General features: G+C 42.3%; 1 protein-coding gene across 4 annotated transcripts in view; it reads right to left on the bottom strand.

Annotated features, from left to right (window-relative positions):
* Nucleotides 1–6176: 6176 nt before the first annotated feature.
* The window catches only part of LOC139384164 (spectrin beta chain, erythrocytic-like), a 90091-nt gene continuing 79109 nt past the window's right edge, over nucleotides 6177–17158 (bottom strand). For all 4 annotated transcript variants that reach the window (XM_071128864.1, XM_071128863.1, XM_071128865.1 and 1 more), the window contains 4 exons: nucleotides 10128–10396; nucleotides 9671–9844; nucleotides 8120–8162; nucleotides 6177–7462 (listed from right to left, as the gene is read on the bottom strand). In XM_071128864.1, coding sequence (XP_070984965.1) covers nucleotides 7256–7462; nucleotides 8120–8162; nucleotides 9671–9844; nucleotides 10128–10396 — 693 coding nt within the window. In that variant the 3' untranslated portion in view covers nucleotides 6177–7255. The remainder of the gene's footprint in view (nucleotides 7463–8119; nucleotides 8163–9670; nucleotides 9845–10127; nucleotides 10397–17158) is intronic.

The raw sequence follows: 17158 nt of genomic DNA on the forward strand, positions 1-17158 counted from the left end.
AACGTAATTTTCCCGCGTTTACCGTAAATGCAGTCTCGGCAAACACTGCATATGTCGGCTCAATCGGCAATTACTTTTGAATTTAGATCTCTATGGTGGATCTTCCACGCTATGATTCAATTTATCCTCTTATTCACCCAGAAATGTCCCATGTTTCTTCATTAAATATTTGTAAGAAAAAACTATGTAAACGTGTTGTTCTTCTGCATTCAGGTATGTTTTGGTTTAGACTGAAAGAAACTGTGATCTAAGGCTGGACATTAACCAAAGTGACATTTGGACTAATCTAGATTGTCATAATATTAGTAGTTTATGCTAGCTATGTTATACTTCTGTCTAGAGTCTGTTGCTTCAACACCAGAGTGAAATAACATTTCAGGGTTACCAACTGTAATGTCAATTCAGCAACTGCATCTTTTTCAGTTAAGAATATGTTGAGGAAAACCGCTTGCCGGATGATTGTTTAACATCATAGAAGTGACTTTTATTTCAATCTTTTCATTTTAAACTTTATATTTGTAAAATTCATGAAACTGTTCAGTAGAACCTTGTTGAGCATTTTAATTAAAGTTGTGCCTTTGAGCAAGGCACTCCTGGTGGGGGGGGGGGGGGAGGATATAAACCTATAGTTTAGTTTATTTTCAAGTTCACCTCTTAAAATGTATTACATATTTTCTGTGAAATTTAACATAGCTAATAGAGAGTAGAACATGCTAATACCCACTGCACACACAGGACTGGAACGTAAGGACAGTGGTTAGCTGTGTATGTGGCTACATGTGAGAGGGGGAATGTAACGGATGGAGGTATACAGGGAGGATGTGCTGGAGGTATACAGGGAGGATGTGCAGCAGGCTTTGGTTCAATTGCATTTCACGAAGAGCTGAAAATGTTTTACTTAGTGTTTCACTGCACACAGTGGTTTGGGGTTAAGGGGGTATACCTGCCCTAAAGCAAAGGGAAAAACAAACTACGCAGACAGTGTTACACTGTCAGTAGTCAAATGTAATAGATTTACTAGTATCAATGCAGTTCCGTTATATACTGTATATGTATTCTCTGTATACTATATATTATGACTATGGTCATTGAGATGAGAAACAAATACTCTGAGGGTCTATTTCAAATGAAATACTTTTTTATGGTTTCATGGCACATCTCTGCCGGTCTTCAACATTTCTTGTATTTCTTTACCATCATTTTGACACATTCTTCCATTTTGCATTTTCATACTGTGTGGGTTTTGGAAAAGCAGTCTAGATTTGATTGACCCACAATTATATCCTGGACTTTGACTGACAAAAGTTATTTTTGTCTCATTATCTACCTGTAATTCAAGGTGTTTTGAATGAAACCAAAGTTTGATAGAAGCAATCATATACAGTGCCTTGCGAAAGTATTCGGCCCCTTGAACTTTGCGACCTTTTGCCACATTTCAGGCTTCAAACATAAAGATATAAAACTGTATTTTTTTGTGAAGAATCAACAACAAGTGGGACACAATCATGAAGTGGAACGACATTTATTGGATATTTCAAACTTTTTTAACAAATCAAAAACTGAAAAATTGGGCGTGCAAAATTATTCAGCCCCTTTACTTTCAGTGCAGCAAACTCTCTCCAGAAGTTCAGTGAGGATCTCTGAATGATCCAATGTTGACCTAAATGACTAATGATGATAAATACAATCCACCTGTGTGTAATCAAGTCTGTGCACCTGCACTGTGATAGTCTCAGAGGTCCGTTAAAAGCGCAGAGAGCATCATGAAGAACAAGGAACACACCAGGCAGGTCCGAGATACTGTTGTGAAGAAGTTTAAAGCCAGATTTGGATACAAAAAGATTTCCCAAGCTTTAAACATCCCAAGGAGCACTGTGCAAGCGATAATATTGAAATGGAAGGAGTATCAGACCACTGCAAATCTACCAAGACCTGGCCTTCCCTCTAAACTTTCAGCTCATACAAGGAGAAGACTGATCAGAGATGCAGCCAAGAGGCCCATGATCACTCTGGATGAACTGCAGAGATCTACAGCTGAGGTGGGAGACTCTGTCCATAGGACAACAATCAGTCGTATATTGCACAAATCTGGCCTTTATGGAAGAGTGGCAAGAAGAAAGCCATTTCTTAAAGATATCCATAAAAAGTGTCGTTTAAAGTTTGCCACAAGCCACCTGGGACACACCAAACATGTGGAAGAAGGTGCTCTGGTCAGATGAAACCAAAATTGAACTTTTTGGCAACAATGCAAAACGTTATGTTTGGCGTAAAAGCAACACAGCTCATCACCCTGAACACACCATACCCACTGTCAAATATGGTGGTGGCAGCATCATGGTTTGGGCCTGCTTTTCTTCAGCAGGGACAGGGAAGATGGTTAAAATTGATGGGAAGATGGATGGAGCCAAATACAGGACCATTCTGGAAGAAAACCTGATGGAGTCTGCAAAAGACCTGAGACTGGGACGGAGATTTGTCTTCCAACAAGACAATGATCCAAAACATGAAGCAAAATCTACAATGGAATGGTTCAAAAATAAACATATCCAGGTGTTAGAATGGCCAAGTCAAAGTCCAGACCTGAATCCAATCGAGAATCTGTGGAAAGAACTGAAAACTGCTGTTCACAAATGCTCTCCATCCAACCTCACTGAGCTCGAGCTGTTTTGCAAGGAGGAATGGGAAAAAATGTCAGTCTCTCGATGTGCAAAACTGATAGAGACATACCCCAAGCGACTTACAGCTGTAATCGCAGCAAAAGGTGGCGCTACAAAGTATTAACTTAAGGGGGATGAATAATTTTGCACGCCCAATTTTTCAGTTTTTGATTTGTTAAAAAAGTTTGAAATATCCAATAAATGTCGTTCCACTTCATGATTGTGTCCCACTTGTTGTTGATTCTTCACAAAAAAATACAGTTTTATATCTTTATGTGAAGCCTGAAATGTGGCAAAAGGTCGCAAAGTTCAAGGAGGCCGAATACTTTCGAAAGGCACTGTAACTGCAGTCCAAAGTAAAGGATGAATAGGGTAGGCCAAGTTGGTCTAGGCTGAACTTGTGAGAACATCACTATAACACCATATTAACCCTTGTATTGGTGGTCATGTTTTTGTTATTCACCCAATTTCTGTGGGTCTGATGGACCCAGAACATTATTGGGTTTTTAAAACAACAATTTACATAAAAATACTTAATACTTAGATGTTGACATATCATGTTGACTTATATAAATTACAATCAATATAGACCATACAAGCAGCCTTTATTTTTTTTTCAATAAAATGTGATTTTGTAAACAAACATCAATTATATTCAAGACATGGGTGGAATAAATCATGTTTATCTTGAACAAATATAAATTAAACAAGGTTTTCATCTCTATTCATGTTTATTGCTTTGAACTGAACAAATTGGAAGGACAAATTTTACATACAGTATTTTATGGAAATGATAAATGAGCCCCATCGAACACAAATTAAGACCGGTCTACATACCAAGAGGGACAGAGTTCTACTGTGTGTGGTGCAAATGTATTTATTGCACTTGATGTATGTGTTCTGTGTCTTCCTGTCCTCCTTGGGTCCACACAATGCATCACTTCTTGTTGCTCCCGGCTGCAATCTATAATAATGGAAACATTTAGTTCAGGATTTTTACTAACACCTCACTCACTCACATATATAGTTACAGCAGACCAAGGTTGGAGAGTCAGACACACACATGCAACATCACTCACACTTACTTCTGGTATTGGAGTTGTTGGTTCTGTGGGTCAGGCGGATGGGGCACCAGCATCCTCCTCCTGAATCCTCCTCACGATGGCTGCAGAAGCTGGGGTCCTTGGGATATGTTTCCTCCTCTGGATTTGAGGTCTTACCAATGCCTTGCCAAGCTTCCCGCAAAAGAGTCATCTCCTCTGGAGCTTCCCTCTGTTCCAATCTGGGTACAACGCCATCCAGATGACAAACAAGGTGTATATTGAGATGTCCAAGATGTTGGAGAATATCACAAGTGGCCAGGGTTCTTACTTAGCAGCTGTAGCCAGTCACCAGCTTGTTGAAATTGTCCACCCCTCCTTTTGTGGCATTGTAATCCATTATGATTTCTGGTTTTTGATGTTCCTGGCCACAGATTCTCCCATCCCTATGCAGCGTTCTCAAAGTTTTTGCATGTGATGTGGCCAATGAGTCCCTGTGTCATGTCCAGGACATCCCGCATCCCTTGGTTCTTCTCAGGGCTCCTCCATCCCTTGGTTCTTCTCAGGGCTCCTCCATCCCTTGGTTCTTCTCAGGGCTCCTCCATCCCTTGGTTCTTCTCAGGGCTCCCGCATCCCTTGGTTCTTCTCAGGGCTCCCGCATCCCTTGGTTCTTCTCAGGGCTACTCCATCCCTTGGTTCTTCTCAGGGCTCCCCCATCCCTTGGTTCTTCTCAGGGCTCCTCCATCCCTTGGTTCTTCTCAGGGCTCCCGCATCCCTTGGTTCTTCTCAGGGCTCCCGCATCCCTTGGTTCTTTTTAGGGCTCCTCCTTCCCTTGGTTCTTCTCAGGGCTCCTCCATCCCTTGGTTCTTCTCAGGGCTCTTCCATCCCTTGGTTATTCTCAGGGCTCCTCCATCCCTTGGTTCTTCTCAGGGCTCCCCCATCCCTTGGTTCTTCTCAGGGCTCCTCCATCCCTTGGTTCTTCTCAGGGCTCCTCCATCCCTTGGTTCTTCTCAGGGCTCCTCCATCCCTTGGTTCTTCTCAGGGCTCCTCCATCCCATGGTTCTTCTCAGGGCTCCTCCATCCCTTGGTTCTTCTCAGGGCTCCTCCATTCCTTGGTTCTTCTCAGGGCTCCTCCATCCTTTGGTTCTTCTCAGGGCTCCTCCATTCCTTGGTTCTTCTCAGGTCTCCTCCATCCCTTGGTTCTTCTCAGGGCTCCTCCATCTGGTTTCTCTGCATACACTTGCAACTTTCACACATATGATGACACAGCATCACAGCAGCCCAGATCTAGTTTCTATATTTTGCGGGTTTAGACGGTATGTACTGCCCCTAAATGGCATAAGCTGCTCATCAACAGTAACGCTGGGCCCAGGGTTGTGAAACGGGGGGAGGCGGTCCACCCACTTGTCCCACACTGACCTGATTGCAGCTAGCTTGTCTCTCTGCACTGACCTGATTGCAGCTAGCTTGTCTCTCTGCACTGACCTGATTGCAGCTAGCTTGTCTCTCTGCACTGACCTGATTGCAGCTAGCTTGCCTCTCTGCCGCCGAGCTGGTCTGGTGTCTCGCTTATTGAAGCGGATAATCCTGGAAATAATGTGGACATTTTCCAGAGACATTGTTGCAAGGAAAAGTTCTCTGCCAGTTTCTGCATCCCACAGGGATTTTGTGGATTCTCCATTGGATCTGAAAACACCAGCAAGGATAAGAACCTCAAAGTATGCATGTAAATGAGTTTGGTCCATCTCCTTCCATCTCTCTCCCAAAACATACCTCCCCTCCAAGTTAGTGCAGTCCAGAATGGATGGTGTCTGGGATGAAAAGTTCAAAAGAAGACTATGTCCTGCACATGAGTAACCACCATCCGCATTACATTAGCAGCCAATGCCGGGGTGGCTCATTCCTTGGGCAAGAAGACCATTCAATTTCACAATGCAGGCTGCTGATGAGCTGGTCCTGGGGCTAGCTGAGGGTCAATCTCAACCTCTTCTTGCAACTCACTGTCAGACTCCAAATTGATCCTCATACGTGACAGGTAGCCTAGTGGTCAGAGCTTTGGGCTAGTAACTGAAAGGTTGCAAGTTCAAATCCCCGAGCTGACAAGGTAAAAATCTGTCATTCTGCCCCTGAACAAGGGCAGTTAACTCACTGTTCCTAGGCCGTCATTGAAAATAAGAATGTGTTCTTAACTGACTTAGTTAAATAAAGGTAAAATAAAAAATATCCACACTAGCTTCTCTCTCTTCTTAGGCCCTCTGAGCAGAGAATATTTTTGCCATACATACATTTTGAAGGTTCCCGTAAGACATTGTGTAGTTTCACACACTACAAAGGGTAAAGAGTGCGAGAAAAGCAGCAGACAGGCAGGGAGACAGACAGGCTATGTTGAAACAGCAGGCCCAGGGAGGATGAAGACCGAGTGAAGGCACACACAAACCTTTTTGTTAAATTTTTACTTATTTTCACCTACAAACACACACACTTTTCCATACTTTTATTACCCTCGGGTCCTGTGGACCCAAACACCACATATATAATATACATGTGTAGGGGGTGCACAGTGTGCACTCAATGAGTCTCAGGTTGAAAAAAGTATGTCTTTGAGTAAACATTGAAAATGGGTCCCACAGGCCCGAACACCACACAAAAAATTTACAAAAAACATGATTCATGCATTTTTTTTTATATACTGTATATGAACAGATATGAAATTCGAGATTCGATAAACAAGTGTTAAGTATGAGCTATTTCAAGTTCTCAGAGATGGCCATTGTTCTGGTAAAAGTCATGTTTGAAAGTGATTGCGTTATGTTTAAGGTAATAGCAGGTCAATAACAAGATAGCATAATCATCTTTCAATTGTGTTACTTTCATTATCTCAGTTAAAACAGTCTATAACTGCCAATTTCAGCAGCATTATTTTGCCTTCACAGTGCATAGGACAATTAGTTTGCATACTTGCAGTTGTACTTGCTGTGCATGCAGGTACTGTACAGCACTGTACAATGTCTCAATCTCTTTCAGGCAACACTAGGCCTATCAATTCATTAGTTAAAACAGAATTTACAAAGCTCTTTTAAAAAGCCTAGCCACCCAATCCTGATGATTCTATGATAATAAGAGCACCAAATTCAAACCACAGTATAACAATTCACAACCATTTTATAGGAATATAAGGCAGATGAATCAACAAAAGTACTCTTATGAGTCATACTGTTTTGTAATACAAATCATACAAGCATGCTTTTATCTAAAGCAAAGTTGGGAAACAATTGTAAAAGGAAAATAATGAATTTTACAAACATTCTTTGGTTGAGTGTGAAAAGAGCATTCCTGTGCTTTTATTTAGCTATTTGAATTGAGCATATTTTGTCAAAAAGAGAAAGAAAAATGTTGTTACCCTGGCTTTAATACAGGCAGCAGAGGTTTAAATCTAAACTATCATATCTCATCTATTTCAAAGTAAAAAAGCAAATCTTTATAAGATCAAATTCATTCTGATTGTACAGTAAAACTTCTTCTGTCCCAAGACCTGCAATATAGTCAGTCTGTCCATCCTCACTTTTTATTGGCAAACCGACTGAAGCCCTTCTTCTCCTTGTCTTTCTTGTCTTTCGCTGGCTCTGGTGTGGTGAGGGTGGTAGAAGAGGAAGGAGGGGGCAGGCTGCGGGCCCGGACCCCTGCAGACCCTGAGGGTTCCGCCTCTTCCTGTGCCAGGGGCTTCACTGCTTTCTCTATGGCCTGGGTCCAACGCCCCAGTTCCTCCTGAAATAACCATACATTTACGTTGAATATATTTCAATGAATTTGGGTGTTGGGGTTAAGGTCCCCCCAATATTAACATTCGTAATTAATTTACAGATGTAATGCATTTACACATACTTCCATGATTCCATTGCAGAAAGTGCCGGACGCTTATATTTCAAATGGACCAACAGCAATGAGATCTGTATTTTGATGACTTGTTTCTTAACGGATATATTATGGAGAACTGTGTGAAGTCTGATCTTTTGCCACAGTGGTCTATCGATTGGTCAGACCAGATCCTGTGTCAGTGATTGGGTTGGGGATCTGGGTCAGTGGTTGAGCATCTGGGTCAGTGGTTGGGGATCTGGGTCAGTGGTTGGGGATCTGGGTCAAGCTGCCGTGTCTTAACACAGTCTATTATTACCAGATAGGATACAGAATGTGTTTGATATTATATTGTAGGATAATGTAATATTGTATACAGTATGGATATTTTAAATGCATTTCAGTGCTGTACTGTGGTGTGATTGTTGAACGTATGTTTGGATATTTCATGCGTGTTAATGATTATATAGTGCATTACTGCTGTAACCCTGTAATAAGAACCCATGACATTCTTGTGTGCCAAAACCAGATATACATGTCATAAAAAAAAGAAGTGCGTGAAGAACCCACCTCGTCTTTACACTGGAACAGGTACTCACTACCATCACCCAGCCTGGAAGATAGACAGCAAGAGGGAAAACAATTCAGTTTAAACCAAACGCGTGGTGAGAGAGTGTGAACTAAAACCAGCAAAAAAAAGAAACATCCTCTCACTGTCAACTGCGTTTATTTTCATGTAAAATATTTGTATGAACATAACAAGATTCAACAACAGAGAAAAACTGAACAAGTTCCACAGACATGTGATTAACAGAAATTGAATAATGTGTCCCTGAACAAAGAGGGGGAGGTCAAAATCAAAAGTATCAGTCAGCATCTGGTGTGGCCACCAGCTGCATTAAGTGCTGCAGTGCATCTCCTCCTCATGGACTGCACCAGATTTGCCAGTTCTTGCTGTTAGATGTTACCCCACTTTCACCAAGGCACCTGCACATTCCCAGACATTTCGTAGGTCCCAGACTTAGGTCCCAGACGTTCTCAATGGGATTGAGATCCGGGCTCTTCGCTGGCCATGGCAGAACACTGACAGTCCTGTATTGCAGGAAATCACGCACAGAACAAGCAGTATGGTTGGTGGCATTGTCATGCTGGAGGGTCAGGTCAGGATGAGCCTGCAGGAAGGGTACCACATGAGGGAGGAGGATGTCTTCCCTGTAACGCACAGCATTGAGATTGCCTGCAATGACAAGCTCAGTCCGATGATGCTGTGACACACCGCCCCAGACCATGACGGACCCTCCACCTCCAAATCAATCCCCGCTCCAGAGTACAGGCCTCGGTGTAACGCTCATTCCTTTGACGATAAACGCGAGTCTGACCATATCCCCTGGTGAGACAAAACTACAACACTTCAGTGAAGAGCACTTTTTGACGGTCCTGTTTGGTCCAGCGACGGTAGGTTTGTGCCCATAGGCAACATTGTTGCCGGTGATGTCTGGTGAGGACCTGCCTTGCAACATCCTTATACAAGCCCTCAGTCCAGCCTCTCTCAGCCTATTGCGGACAGTCTGAGCACTGATGGAGGGATTGTGCGTTCCTTGTATAACTCGGGCAGTTGTTGTTGCCATCCTGTACCTGTCCCACAGGTGTGATGTTCGGATACACTGCGAGGACGATCAGCTGTCCGTCATGTCTCCCTGTAGCACTGTCTTAGGCGTCTCACAGTACGGACATTGCAATGTATTGCCCTGGCCACATCTGCAGTCATGCCTCCTTGCAGCATGCCTAAGGCACATTCACGCAGATGAACAGGGACCCTGGGCATCTTTCTTTTGGTGTTTTTCAGATTCAGTAGAAAGGCCTCTTAGTGTCCTACGTTTTGTGACCTTAATTGCTGTGACCTAACTGTGACCTTAATTGCCTACCGTCTGTAAGCTGTTAGTGTCTTAACGACCGTTCCACAGGTGCATGTTCATGGGAAACAGTGTTTAAACCCTTTACAGTGAAGATCTGTGAAGTCCTTTGGATTTTTACAAAATATATTTGAAAGCCAGGGTCCTGAAAAAGGGACATTTCTTTTTTTGCTGAGTTTACGTACCCTAAAACACTAACGTTCCTCACCTCAGTATGAATACATGCTTCTTCTTCTTGTAGTTGTTCAGGACTTCCCATTTGGCGTTGCCGAGCGACAGAGGGTCCTCTCCGTGGTAGGTGGAGCCATGGCCGAAGCTCTTGGCGTCCTTATAGACAGACAGCTGACCAGGCTTCAGCACACAGTACAGGTTGTTCCAGGACCTGGGAGAGGACAGGAGCACAGACATATTTTGATGGAAAACACCTTAAGCAGATACATACGCAACCCAAGCTTACCCAAAACTATTTGAATAATTTGGAGGTAGTATCATGAGCTATCCTTTACATCCTACCTACTGTAATTGGAGTGAGTACCTTCTTTCATTACCCCAAACTATACAAAATAACTGGCAAAATGTGCAGCCTTAATTCTACGCAAATCAACCATTTTAAGCCTAACCATAGCAACAATAACCATGCTCTTTAAGGGTGTGAGTGTCTCTACCTGTTGGAAGCCTTCTTCCCAGCAGCCTCTAGATCGTGTTTCCGTCCCAGCATGCCCTCCTGTAGCACAGCCTTAGGGCTGAGGGGGTCAGCAGGTAGGGTGGCAGCCCGGGGCTCCCCCTCCCTGGGGGTCTGTCCTGACACAGAGGCATCCAGCAGCTCCAGAGAGCTAGCATCCTGCATCTCGGAGACCATGGGCACTGTAGAGTCACCCGCTGTTCCCTCCAACTGACCCAAACTGGGCTCCACCTCCACTGCTCCAGAGGCAGACTGGGAAGGAGAATTGAGTATGATATATTTACAATCAATTTTAACGTACATATAGGAAAGAGAAATGGGCCTGGATTCAATCAGATTGAGCGGTAATCAGCATTAATCAGCATTGGCCGACATTCCGCATACCAGATGTTTTGGAGATGTAACTGCTGTATGAGCTGACCAATCGGTGAGCGGCTGCTCTTGTGTGTCACAAACCACTCCCTTCCTTACTATCCCTACTGCGTTAGAAATTCAGAAATGCCACTAGAAAGTGTTGGCTCTATGTTTGAAATGACCCCTTTCCGTAAACCTTTACAATAAAGATCTCTTTGTAAAGGGTTTATAAAGGGTTTGTAATTACATTATTAATGGTTGTTTAATCATTTGTAAATTAATTATAAACCATTAATAAATCGGTTATAACGAATTGGTCAAAATAGTGCAATAGACAGTCAGTGCTTGCCAAAATAGTGAGCCACTATTTACCTCCAGCTATTAACCCTTTATAAATGCCCTTACAAATGTGTATTATAGTGAACCCTTATTTATCATGATGCAAACTTATTTGAAATGGTTATACAGTTCAAAAAATATATATTTTCTCACTTTTGGGTGTGATGCATTGTTGCCCTGTCCCAGGAAGAAACATTGTTGGTTTTCAGACTAATGGTCAACTCAAATGATGTGTTTTGCTTTGTTTTGTTTTGATGTCGTTTGAAACTAAATATTATTTAAGGCAAGTCAGTAAAAAACGAATTCTTAGTTACAATGACGGCCTACCAAAAGGCTGCGTTCAAAAAAAATTATATAGGACAAAACACACATCATGACAAGAGAGACACCACAACACTACAAAAAGAGAGACCGAAGACAAAATCATAGCATGGCAGCAAGACCACATGACAACACAGCATGGCAGCAAGACCACATGACAACACAGCATGGCAGCAAGACCACATGACAACACAGCATGGCAGCAAGACCACAAGACAACACAGCATGGCAGCAAGACCACATGACAACACAGCATGGTAGCAAGACCACATGACAACACAGCATGGTAGCAAGACCACATGACAACACAGCATGGCAGCAAGACCACATGACAACACAGCATGGTAGCAAGACCACATGACAACACAGCATGGTAGCAAGACCACATGACAACACAGCATGGTAGCAAGACCACATGACAACACAGCATGGTAGCAAGACCACATGACAACACAGCATGGTAGCAAGACCACATGACAACACAGCATGGTAGCAAGACCACATGACAACACAGTATGGTAGCAAGACCAAATGACAACAACATGGAAGCAACACAACATGGCAGCAGCACAACATGGTAGCAGCACAAAACATTATTGGGCACAGACAACACAAAGGCAAGAAGTTAGAGACAACATTACATGAGGCGAAGCAGCCACAATTGTCAGTAAGAGTGTCCATGATTGAGTCTTTGAATGAATATTTGTTATTCATTTTTAAACTCGTTCCAATTGCTAGCTGCAGCGAACTGAAAAGAGGAGCAACCCAGGGATGTGTGTGCTTTGGGGACCTTTAACAGAATGTGACTGGCAGAACGGGTGTTGTATGTGGAGGATGAGTGCTGCAGTATGTATCTCAGATAGGGTGGAGTGAGGTCTAAGAGGTTTTTATAAATAAGCATCAACCAGTGGGTCTTGCGACAGGTTAACAGAGATGTCCAGTTTACAGAGGATACAGAGGAGTATAGAGTGCAGTGATGTGTCCTATAAGGAACATTGGTGGCAAAACTGATGCCCAAATGGTAAAAAACATCTAGCCGCTCGAGAGCACCCTTACCTGCTGATCTATATATTACGCCTCCATATTCTAGCATGGGTAGGATGGTCATCTGAATCAGGGTTAGTTTGGCAGCTGGGGTGAAGGAGATGTGATTTTACCTTAGCCTACAGCTTTGATATGTGTTGAGACAAGGACAGTGTACCGTCTAGCCATACTCCCAAGTACTTCTATGAGGTGACTACCTCAAGCTCTAAACCCTCAGAGGTAGTAATAACACTGGTGAGGAGAGGGGCATTCTTCTTACAAAACTACATGACCTTTGTTTTGAAGGAGTAAAGAGCAAAGTTAATGACAGAGAAAGCTTGTTGGACACTAAGAAAGCTTTGTTGTAGAGCGTTTAACCCAAAATCCAAGGAGGGGCCAGCTGAGTATAAGACTGTATCAACTGCATATATATGGATGAGAGAGCTTCCTACTGCCTGAGCTATGTTGTTGATGTAAATTGAGAAGAGCATGGGGCCTAGGATCGAGCCTTGGGGTACTCCCTTGGTGACAGGCAGTGGCTGAGACAGCAGATGTTCTGACTTTATACACTGCACTCTTTGAGAGAGGTAGTTAGCAAACTAGGAAAAATACCCCTCAGAGACACCAATACCCCTTAGCTTGCCCACAAGAATGGAATGGTCTACTGTATCAAAAGCTTTGGCCAAGTCAACATTGCTTAGAACCAAGGGCAACGGTGAGATCATTTAGGAGTGCAGTGACACATCCATAACATGAGAAATCCATAGATTAGGTTCTAATGAATTTATTTAAATTTACTGATTTCCTTATATGATCTGTAACTCAGTAAAATCTTTGAAAGTGTTGCATGTTGTGTTTATATTTTTGTTCAGTCTAATACAAAATGTAAAACTGAAATGTCTTGAGTCAATAAGTAAGTTCAAGAGTCAAAATTCGCTTAACAAGTCACATACGTTGCATGGACTCACTCTATGTGCAATAATAGTTTTTAACATGCTTTTTGAATGACTACCTCATCTATGTACCCTACACATACAATTATCTGTAAGGTCACTCAGTCGAGCAGTGAATTTCAAAAACAGATTCACAGATTCAACCACAAAGACCAAGGAGGTTTTCCAACGCCTTGCAAAGACGGGCACCTATTGGTAGATGGGAGGAAATTTTAAAAAGCAGACATTGAATATCCCTTTGAGCATAGTGAAGTTATTAATTACACTTTGTATTGTGCATCAACACCCAGTCACTACAAAGATACAGACATCCTTCCTAACTCAGTTGACGGAGAATGGTGACTTTAAAACAGTTAGAGTTTAATGGCTGTGATAGGAGAAAACTGATGATGGATCAACAACATTATAGTTACTCCACAATACTAACCTAAATGACAGAGTGAAAAGAAATACACATATTTGCAATAAGGCACTAAAGTAAAACTGCAAAAAATGTGGCAAAGTAATTAACTTTATGTCCTGAATACAACGTGTTATGTTTGGGGCAAATCCAACAAAACACATCACGGAGTACCACGCTTCATATTTTCAAGCATGGTGGTGGCTGCATGATGTTATGGGTATGCTTGTCATAGGACAAAAATAAAATGAATAGCGCTTAGCACAGGAAAAATCAGAGGAAAACTAGTTTGTGTAGCTGTGTAGGGTTAAAAAATAATAATAATTTGCAAATATTGTAAAATCCAGGTGTGAACTTAGACTGTAACACAGCTACATTTGGAATAAGTCAAGGGGTGTGAATACCAAGTCTAACTCATTAATAAATGGTCAGTAGGCTTTCACTTTCTTTAAATGTATCTTTTCAGCAGTTAGCAATGTTGGTAACTCATTTGTTAATAGCCAGTGGATTGCCACTTTAAAATAAGGTATTCTTTTAGCAGTTATAAATGTTTTGTCTGTCACTATAAAAATATGGTACAGTATACTTTTAGCAGTTATACATGTGGGTAAATCATTTATAGATGATTTGAGAGTTCAGTCAGAGCTTAGATATACTTATAGGCATTAATGGGTCCTTAACCTCTCTGGGATCGTTCGGGATGCTAGCGTCCCACCTTGCCAACAGCCAGTGAAAGTGCAGGGCGCCAAATTCAAAACAACAGAAATCTCATAAATAAAATTCCTCAACCATACAAGTATTTTACACCATTTTATAGATACACTTCTCGTTAATCCAACCACAGTGTCCGATTTCAAAAAAGCTTTTTGGTGAAAGCAGAACATATCATTATTTTAGGTCAGCAACTAGTCACAGAAAGCATTCAGCCATTTTCCAACCAAAGAGAGGTGTCACAAAAAGCAGAAATATAGATAAAATGAATCACTAACCTTTGACAATCTTCATCAGATGACAATCCCAGGACTCAATGTTACACAATACATGTATGTTTTGTTCGATGAAGTTCATATTTATATCCAAAAATCTCAGTTTACATTGGCGCCATGTTCAGAAATGCCTCCAAAACATCCGGAGAAATTGCAAAGAGTCACATCAAATAACAGAAATACTTATCATAAACTTTGATGAAAGATACATGTTTTACATAGAATTAAAGATAAACTTGTTCTTAATGCAACCGCTGTGTCAGATTTCAAAAAAGCTTTTTGGCAAAAGCACAATATTCAATAATCTGAGAACAGCGTTCAGCCACAAAACAAGCCATACAGTTACCCGCCAAGTTGTGGAGTCAACAAAAGTCAGAAATAGCATTAGAAATCTTCCCTTACCTTTTCTGATCTTCATCGGAATGCACTCCCAGGACTCCCACAAGAAATGTTTGTTTTGTTCGATTACGTCCATATTTATGTCCAAAAACCTCCGTTTTGTTTGCGCGTTTAGTTCACTATTCCAAAGGCACAATGCGCGAGCGCAAAATCCAGACGAAAAGTCAAAGGAGTTCCATTACAGTTTGTAGAAACATGTCAAACGATGTTTACAATCAACCTTAGGGTCTTTTTATAATAAATCTTCAATAATATTCCAACAGGACAAAAGCGTATTCATTACAGAGGAAAAAGAAGGCACGGCGCACCCGCGTGACCGCACAGTAAACAACTGTTTGGCCACAGCCTAGTCCACTTGTTGAAACAGCTCTTATTCGACACCCTTCCACAATAGAAGCCTCAAACAACTTTCTAAAGACTGTTGACATCTGCTGGAAGCCTTGGGAAGTGCAATCTGGCCCCATATACACAGCATATTGGATAGGCAATCACTTAAATGAAACTACAAACCTCAGATTTCCCACTTCCTGGTTGGATTTGTCTCAGGTTTTCACCTGCCATATGAGTTCTGTTATACTCACAGACATCATTCAAACAGTTTTATAAACTTTGGAGTGTTTTCTATCCAATACTACTAATAATATATTAGCATCTGGGACAGAGTAGCAGGCAGTTTACTCTGGGCACCTTATTCATCCAAGCTACTCAATACTGCCCCCCTGTCACCAAGAAGTTAAATCCTCAAAAAGTTATACATCTGCACCATTGAGAGCATGGTTGCATCACCACCTGGTATGGCAACTTCAATGTGCTACAGAGGGTAGTGCATTCGGCACAGTACATCACTGGGGCCAATCTTCCTGCCATCCAGGACCTCTATACCAGGCAGTGTCAGAGGAAGGCCCTAAAAATTGTCAAAGACTCCAGCCACCCAGGGCCTCTCAAGTGGCGCAGTAGTCAAATGCATCGCAGTGCCACTAGAGATTCTGGGTTTGAGTCCAGGCTCTGTCGCAGCCGGCCGCGACAGTTTGTCCAGCGTTGTCCGGGTAAGGGGAGGGTTTGGCCGGCAGGGATGTCCTTGTCCCATCGCGTACGGGACCGTACGGGAGTTGCAGCGATGAGACAATACTGTAACCACCAATTGGATACCACGAAATTGGGGAGAAAAAGGGGTAAAAGTTATTTTTTAAATTAAGACTCCAGCCACCCAAGTCATAGACTGTTCTCCCTGCTACCGCACGGCAAGTCTAGGTCTAAAAGGCTCCTTAACAGCTTCTACCTCCAAACCATAATACTGCTGAACAGCTACTACACCCAAGCCATAATACTGCTGAACAGCTTCTACCCCCAAGCCATAACACTGCTGAACAGCTACTACCCCCAAGCCATAATACTGCTGAACAGCTACTACCCCCAAGCCATAACACTGCTGAACAGCTTCTACCCCCAAGCCATAACACTGCTGAACAGCTACTACCCCCAAGCCATAATACTGCTGAACAGCTTCTACCCCCAAGCCATAACACTGCTGAACAGCTACTACCCCCAAGCCATAATACTGCTGAACAGCTTCTACCTCCAAACCATAATACTGCTAAACAGCTACTACCCCCAAGCCATAACACTGCTGAACAGCTATTACCTTCAAGCCACCAGACTGCTGAACAGCTTCTACCCCCAAGCCATCAGACTGCTGAACAGCTTCTATCCCCAAGCCATAAGATTGCTGAACAGTTAATCAAATGGCTACCCAGACAATTTACATGAACCCCCTTTTTGTGCTGCTGCTACTCACTGTTAATTATCTATGCACAGTCACTTTACCCCTCCCTACATGTACATATTACCTCAATTACCTCAACTAACCCGTATCCCTGCACATTGACCCTTTCAACCCTGTGTATAGCCTCGTTATTGTTATTTTATTGTGTCACTTTCTTTTTAACTTTAGTTTATTTAGAAAATATTTTCTTACTCTGCATTGTTGGTTAGGGGCTTGTAAGTCAGCATTTCACAGTAAGGGGAAATGCATTCAGCACTTTGTTAACCATGTTCAGTCAATGAATGGTGGGTATGAAGACCAAAACATTAAGCGTTGTGTGAGAGGATACCTCTCACAATGGTATTACGGTCACCATTTCACACCACTGCGTTGATTATACTTGGACTATCACAATCACAGAGAAGTGATGGTGTTGATATAATCTGGTAAGGGGTAACAGGTTTCAAAGGTGGATCA

The sequence above is a fragment of the Oncorhynchus clarkii genome, chromosome 25 (assembly GCF_045791955.1).
Source record: "Oncorhynchus clarkii lewisi isolate Uvic-CL-2024 chromosome 25, UVic_Ocla_1.0, whole genome shotgun sequence".
NCBI classification, from domain to species: Eukaryota; Metazoa; Chordata; class Actinopteri; order Salmoniformes; family Salmonidae; genus Oncorhynchus; species Oncorhynchus clarkii.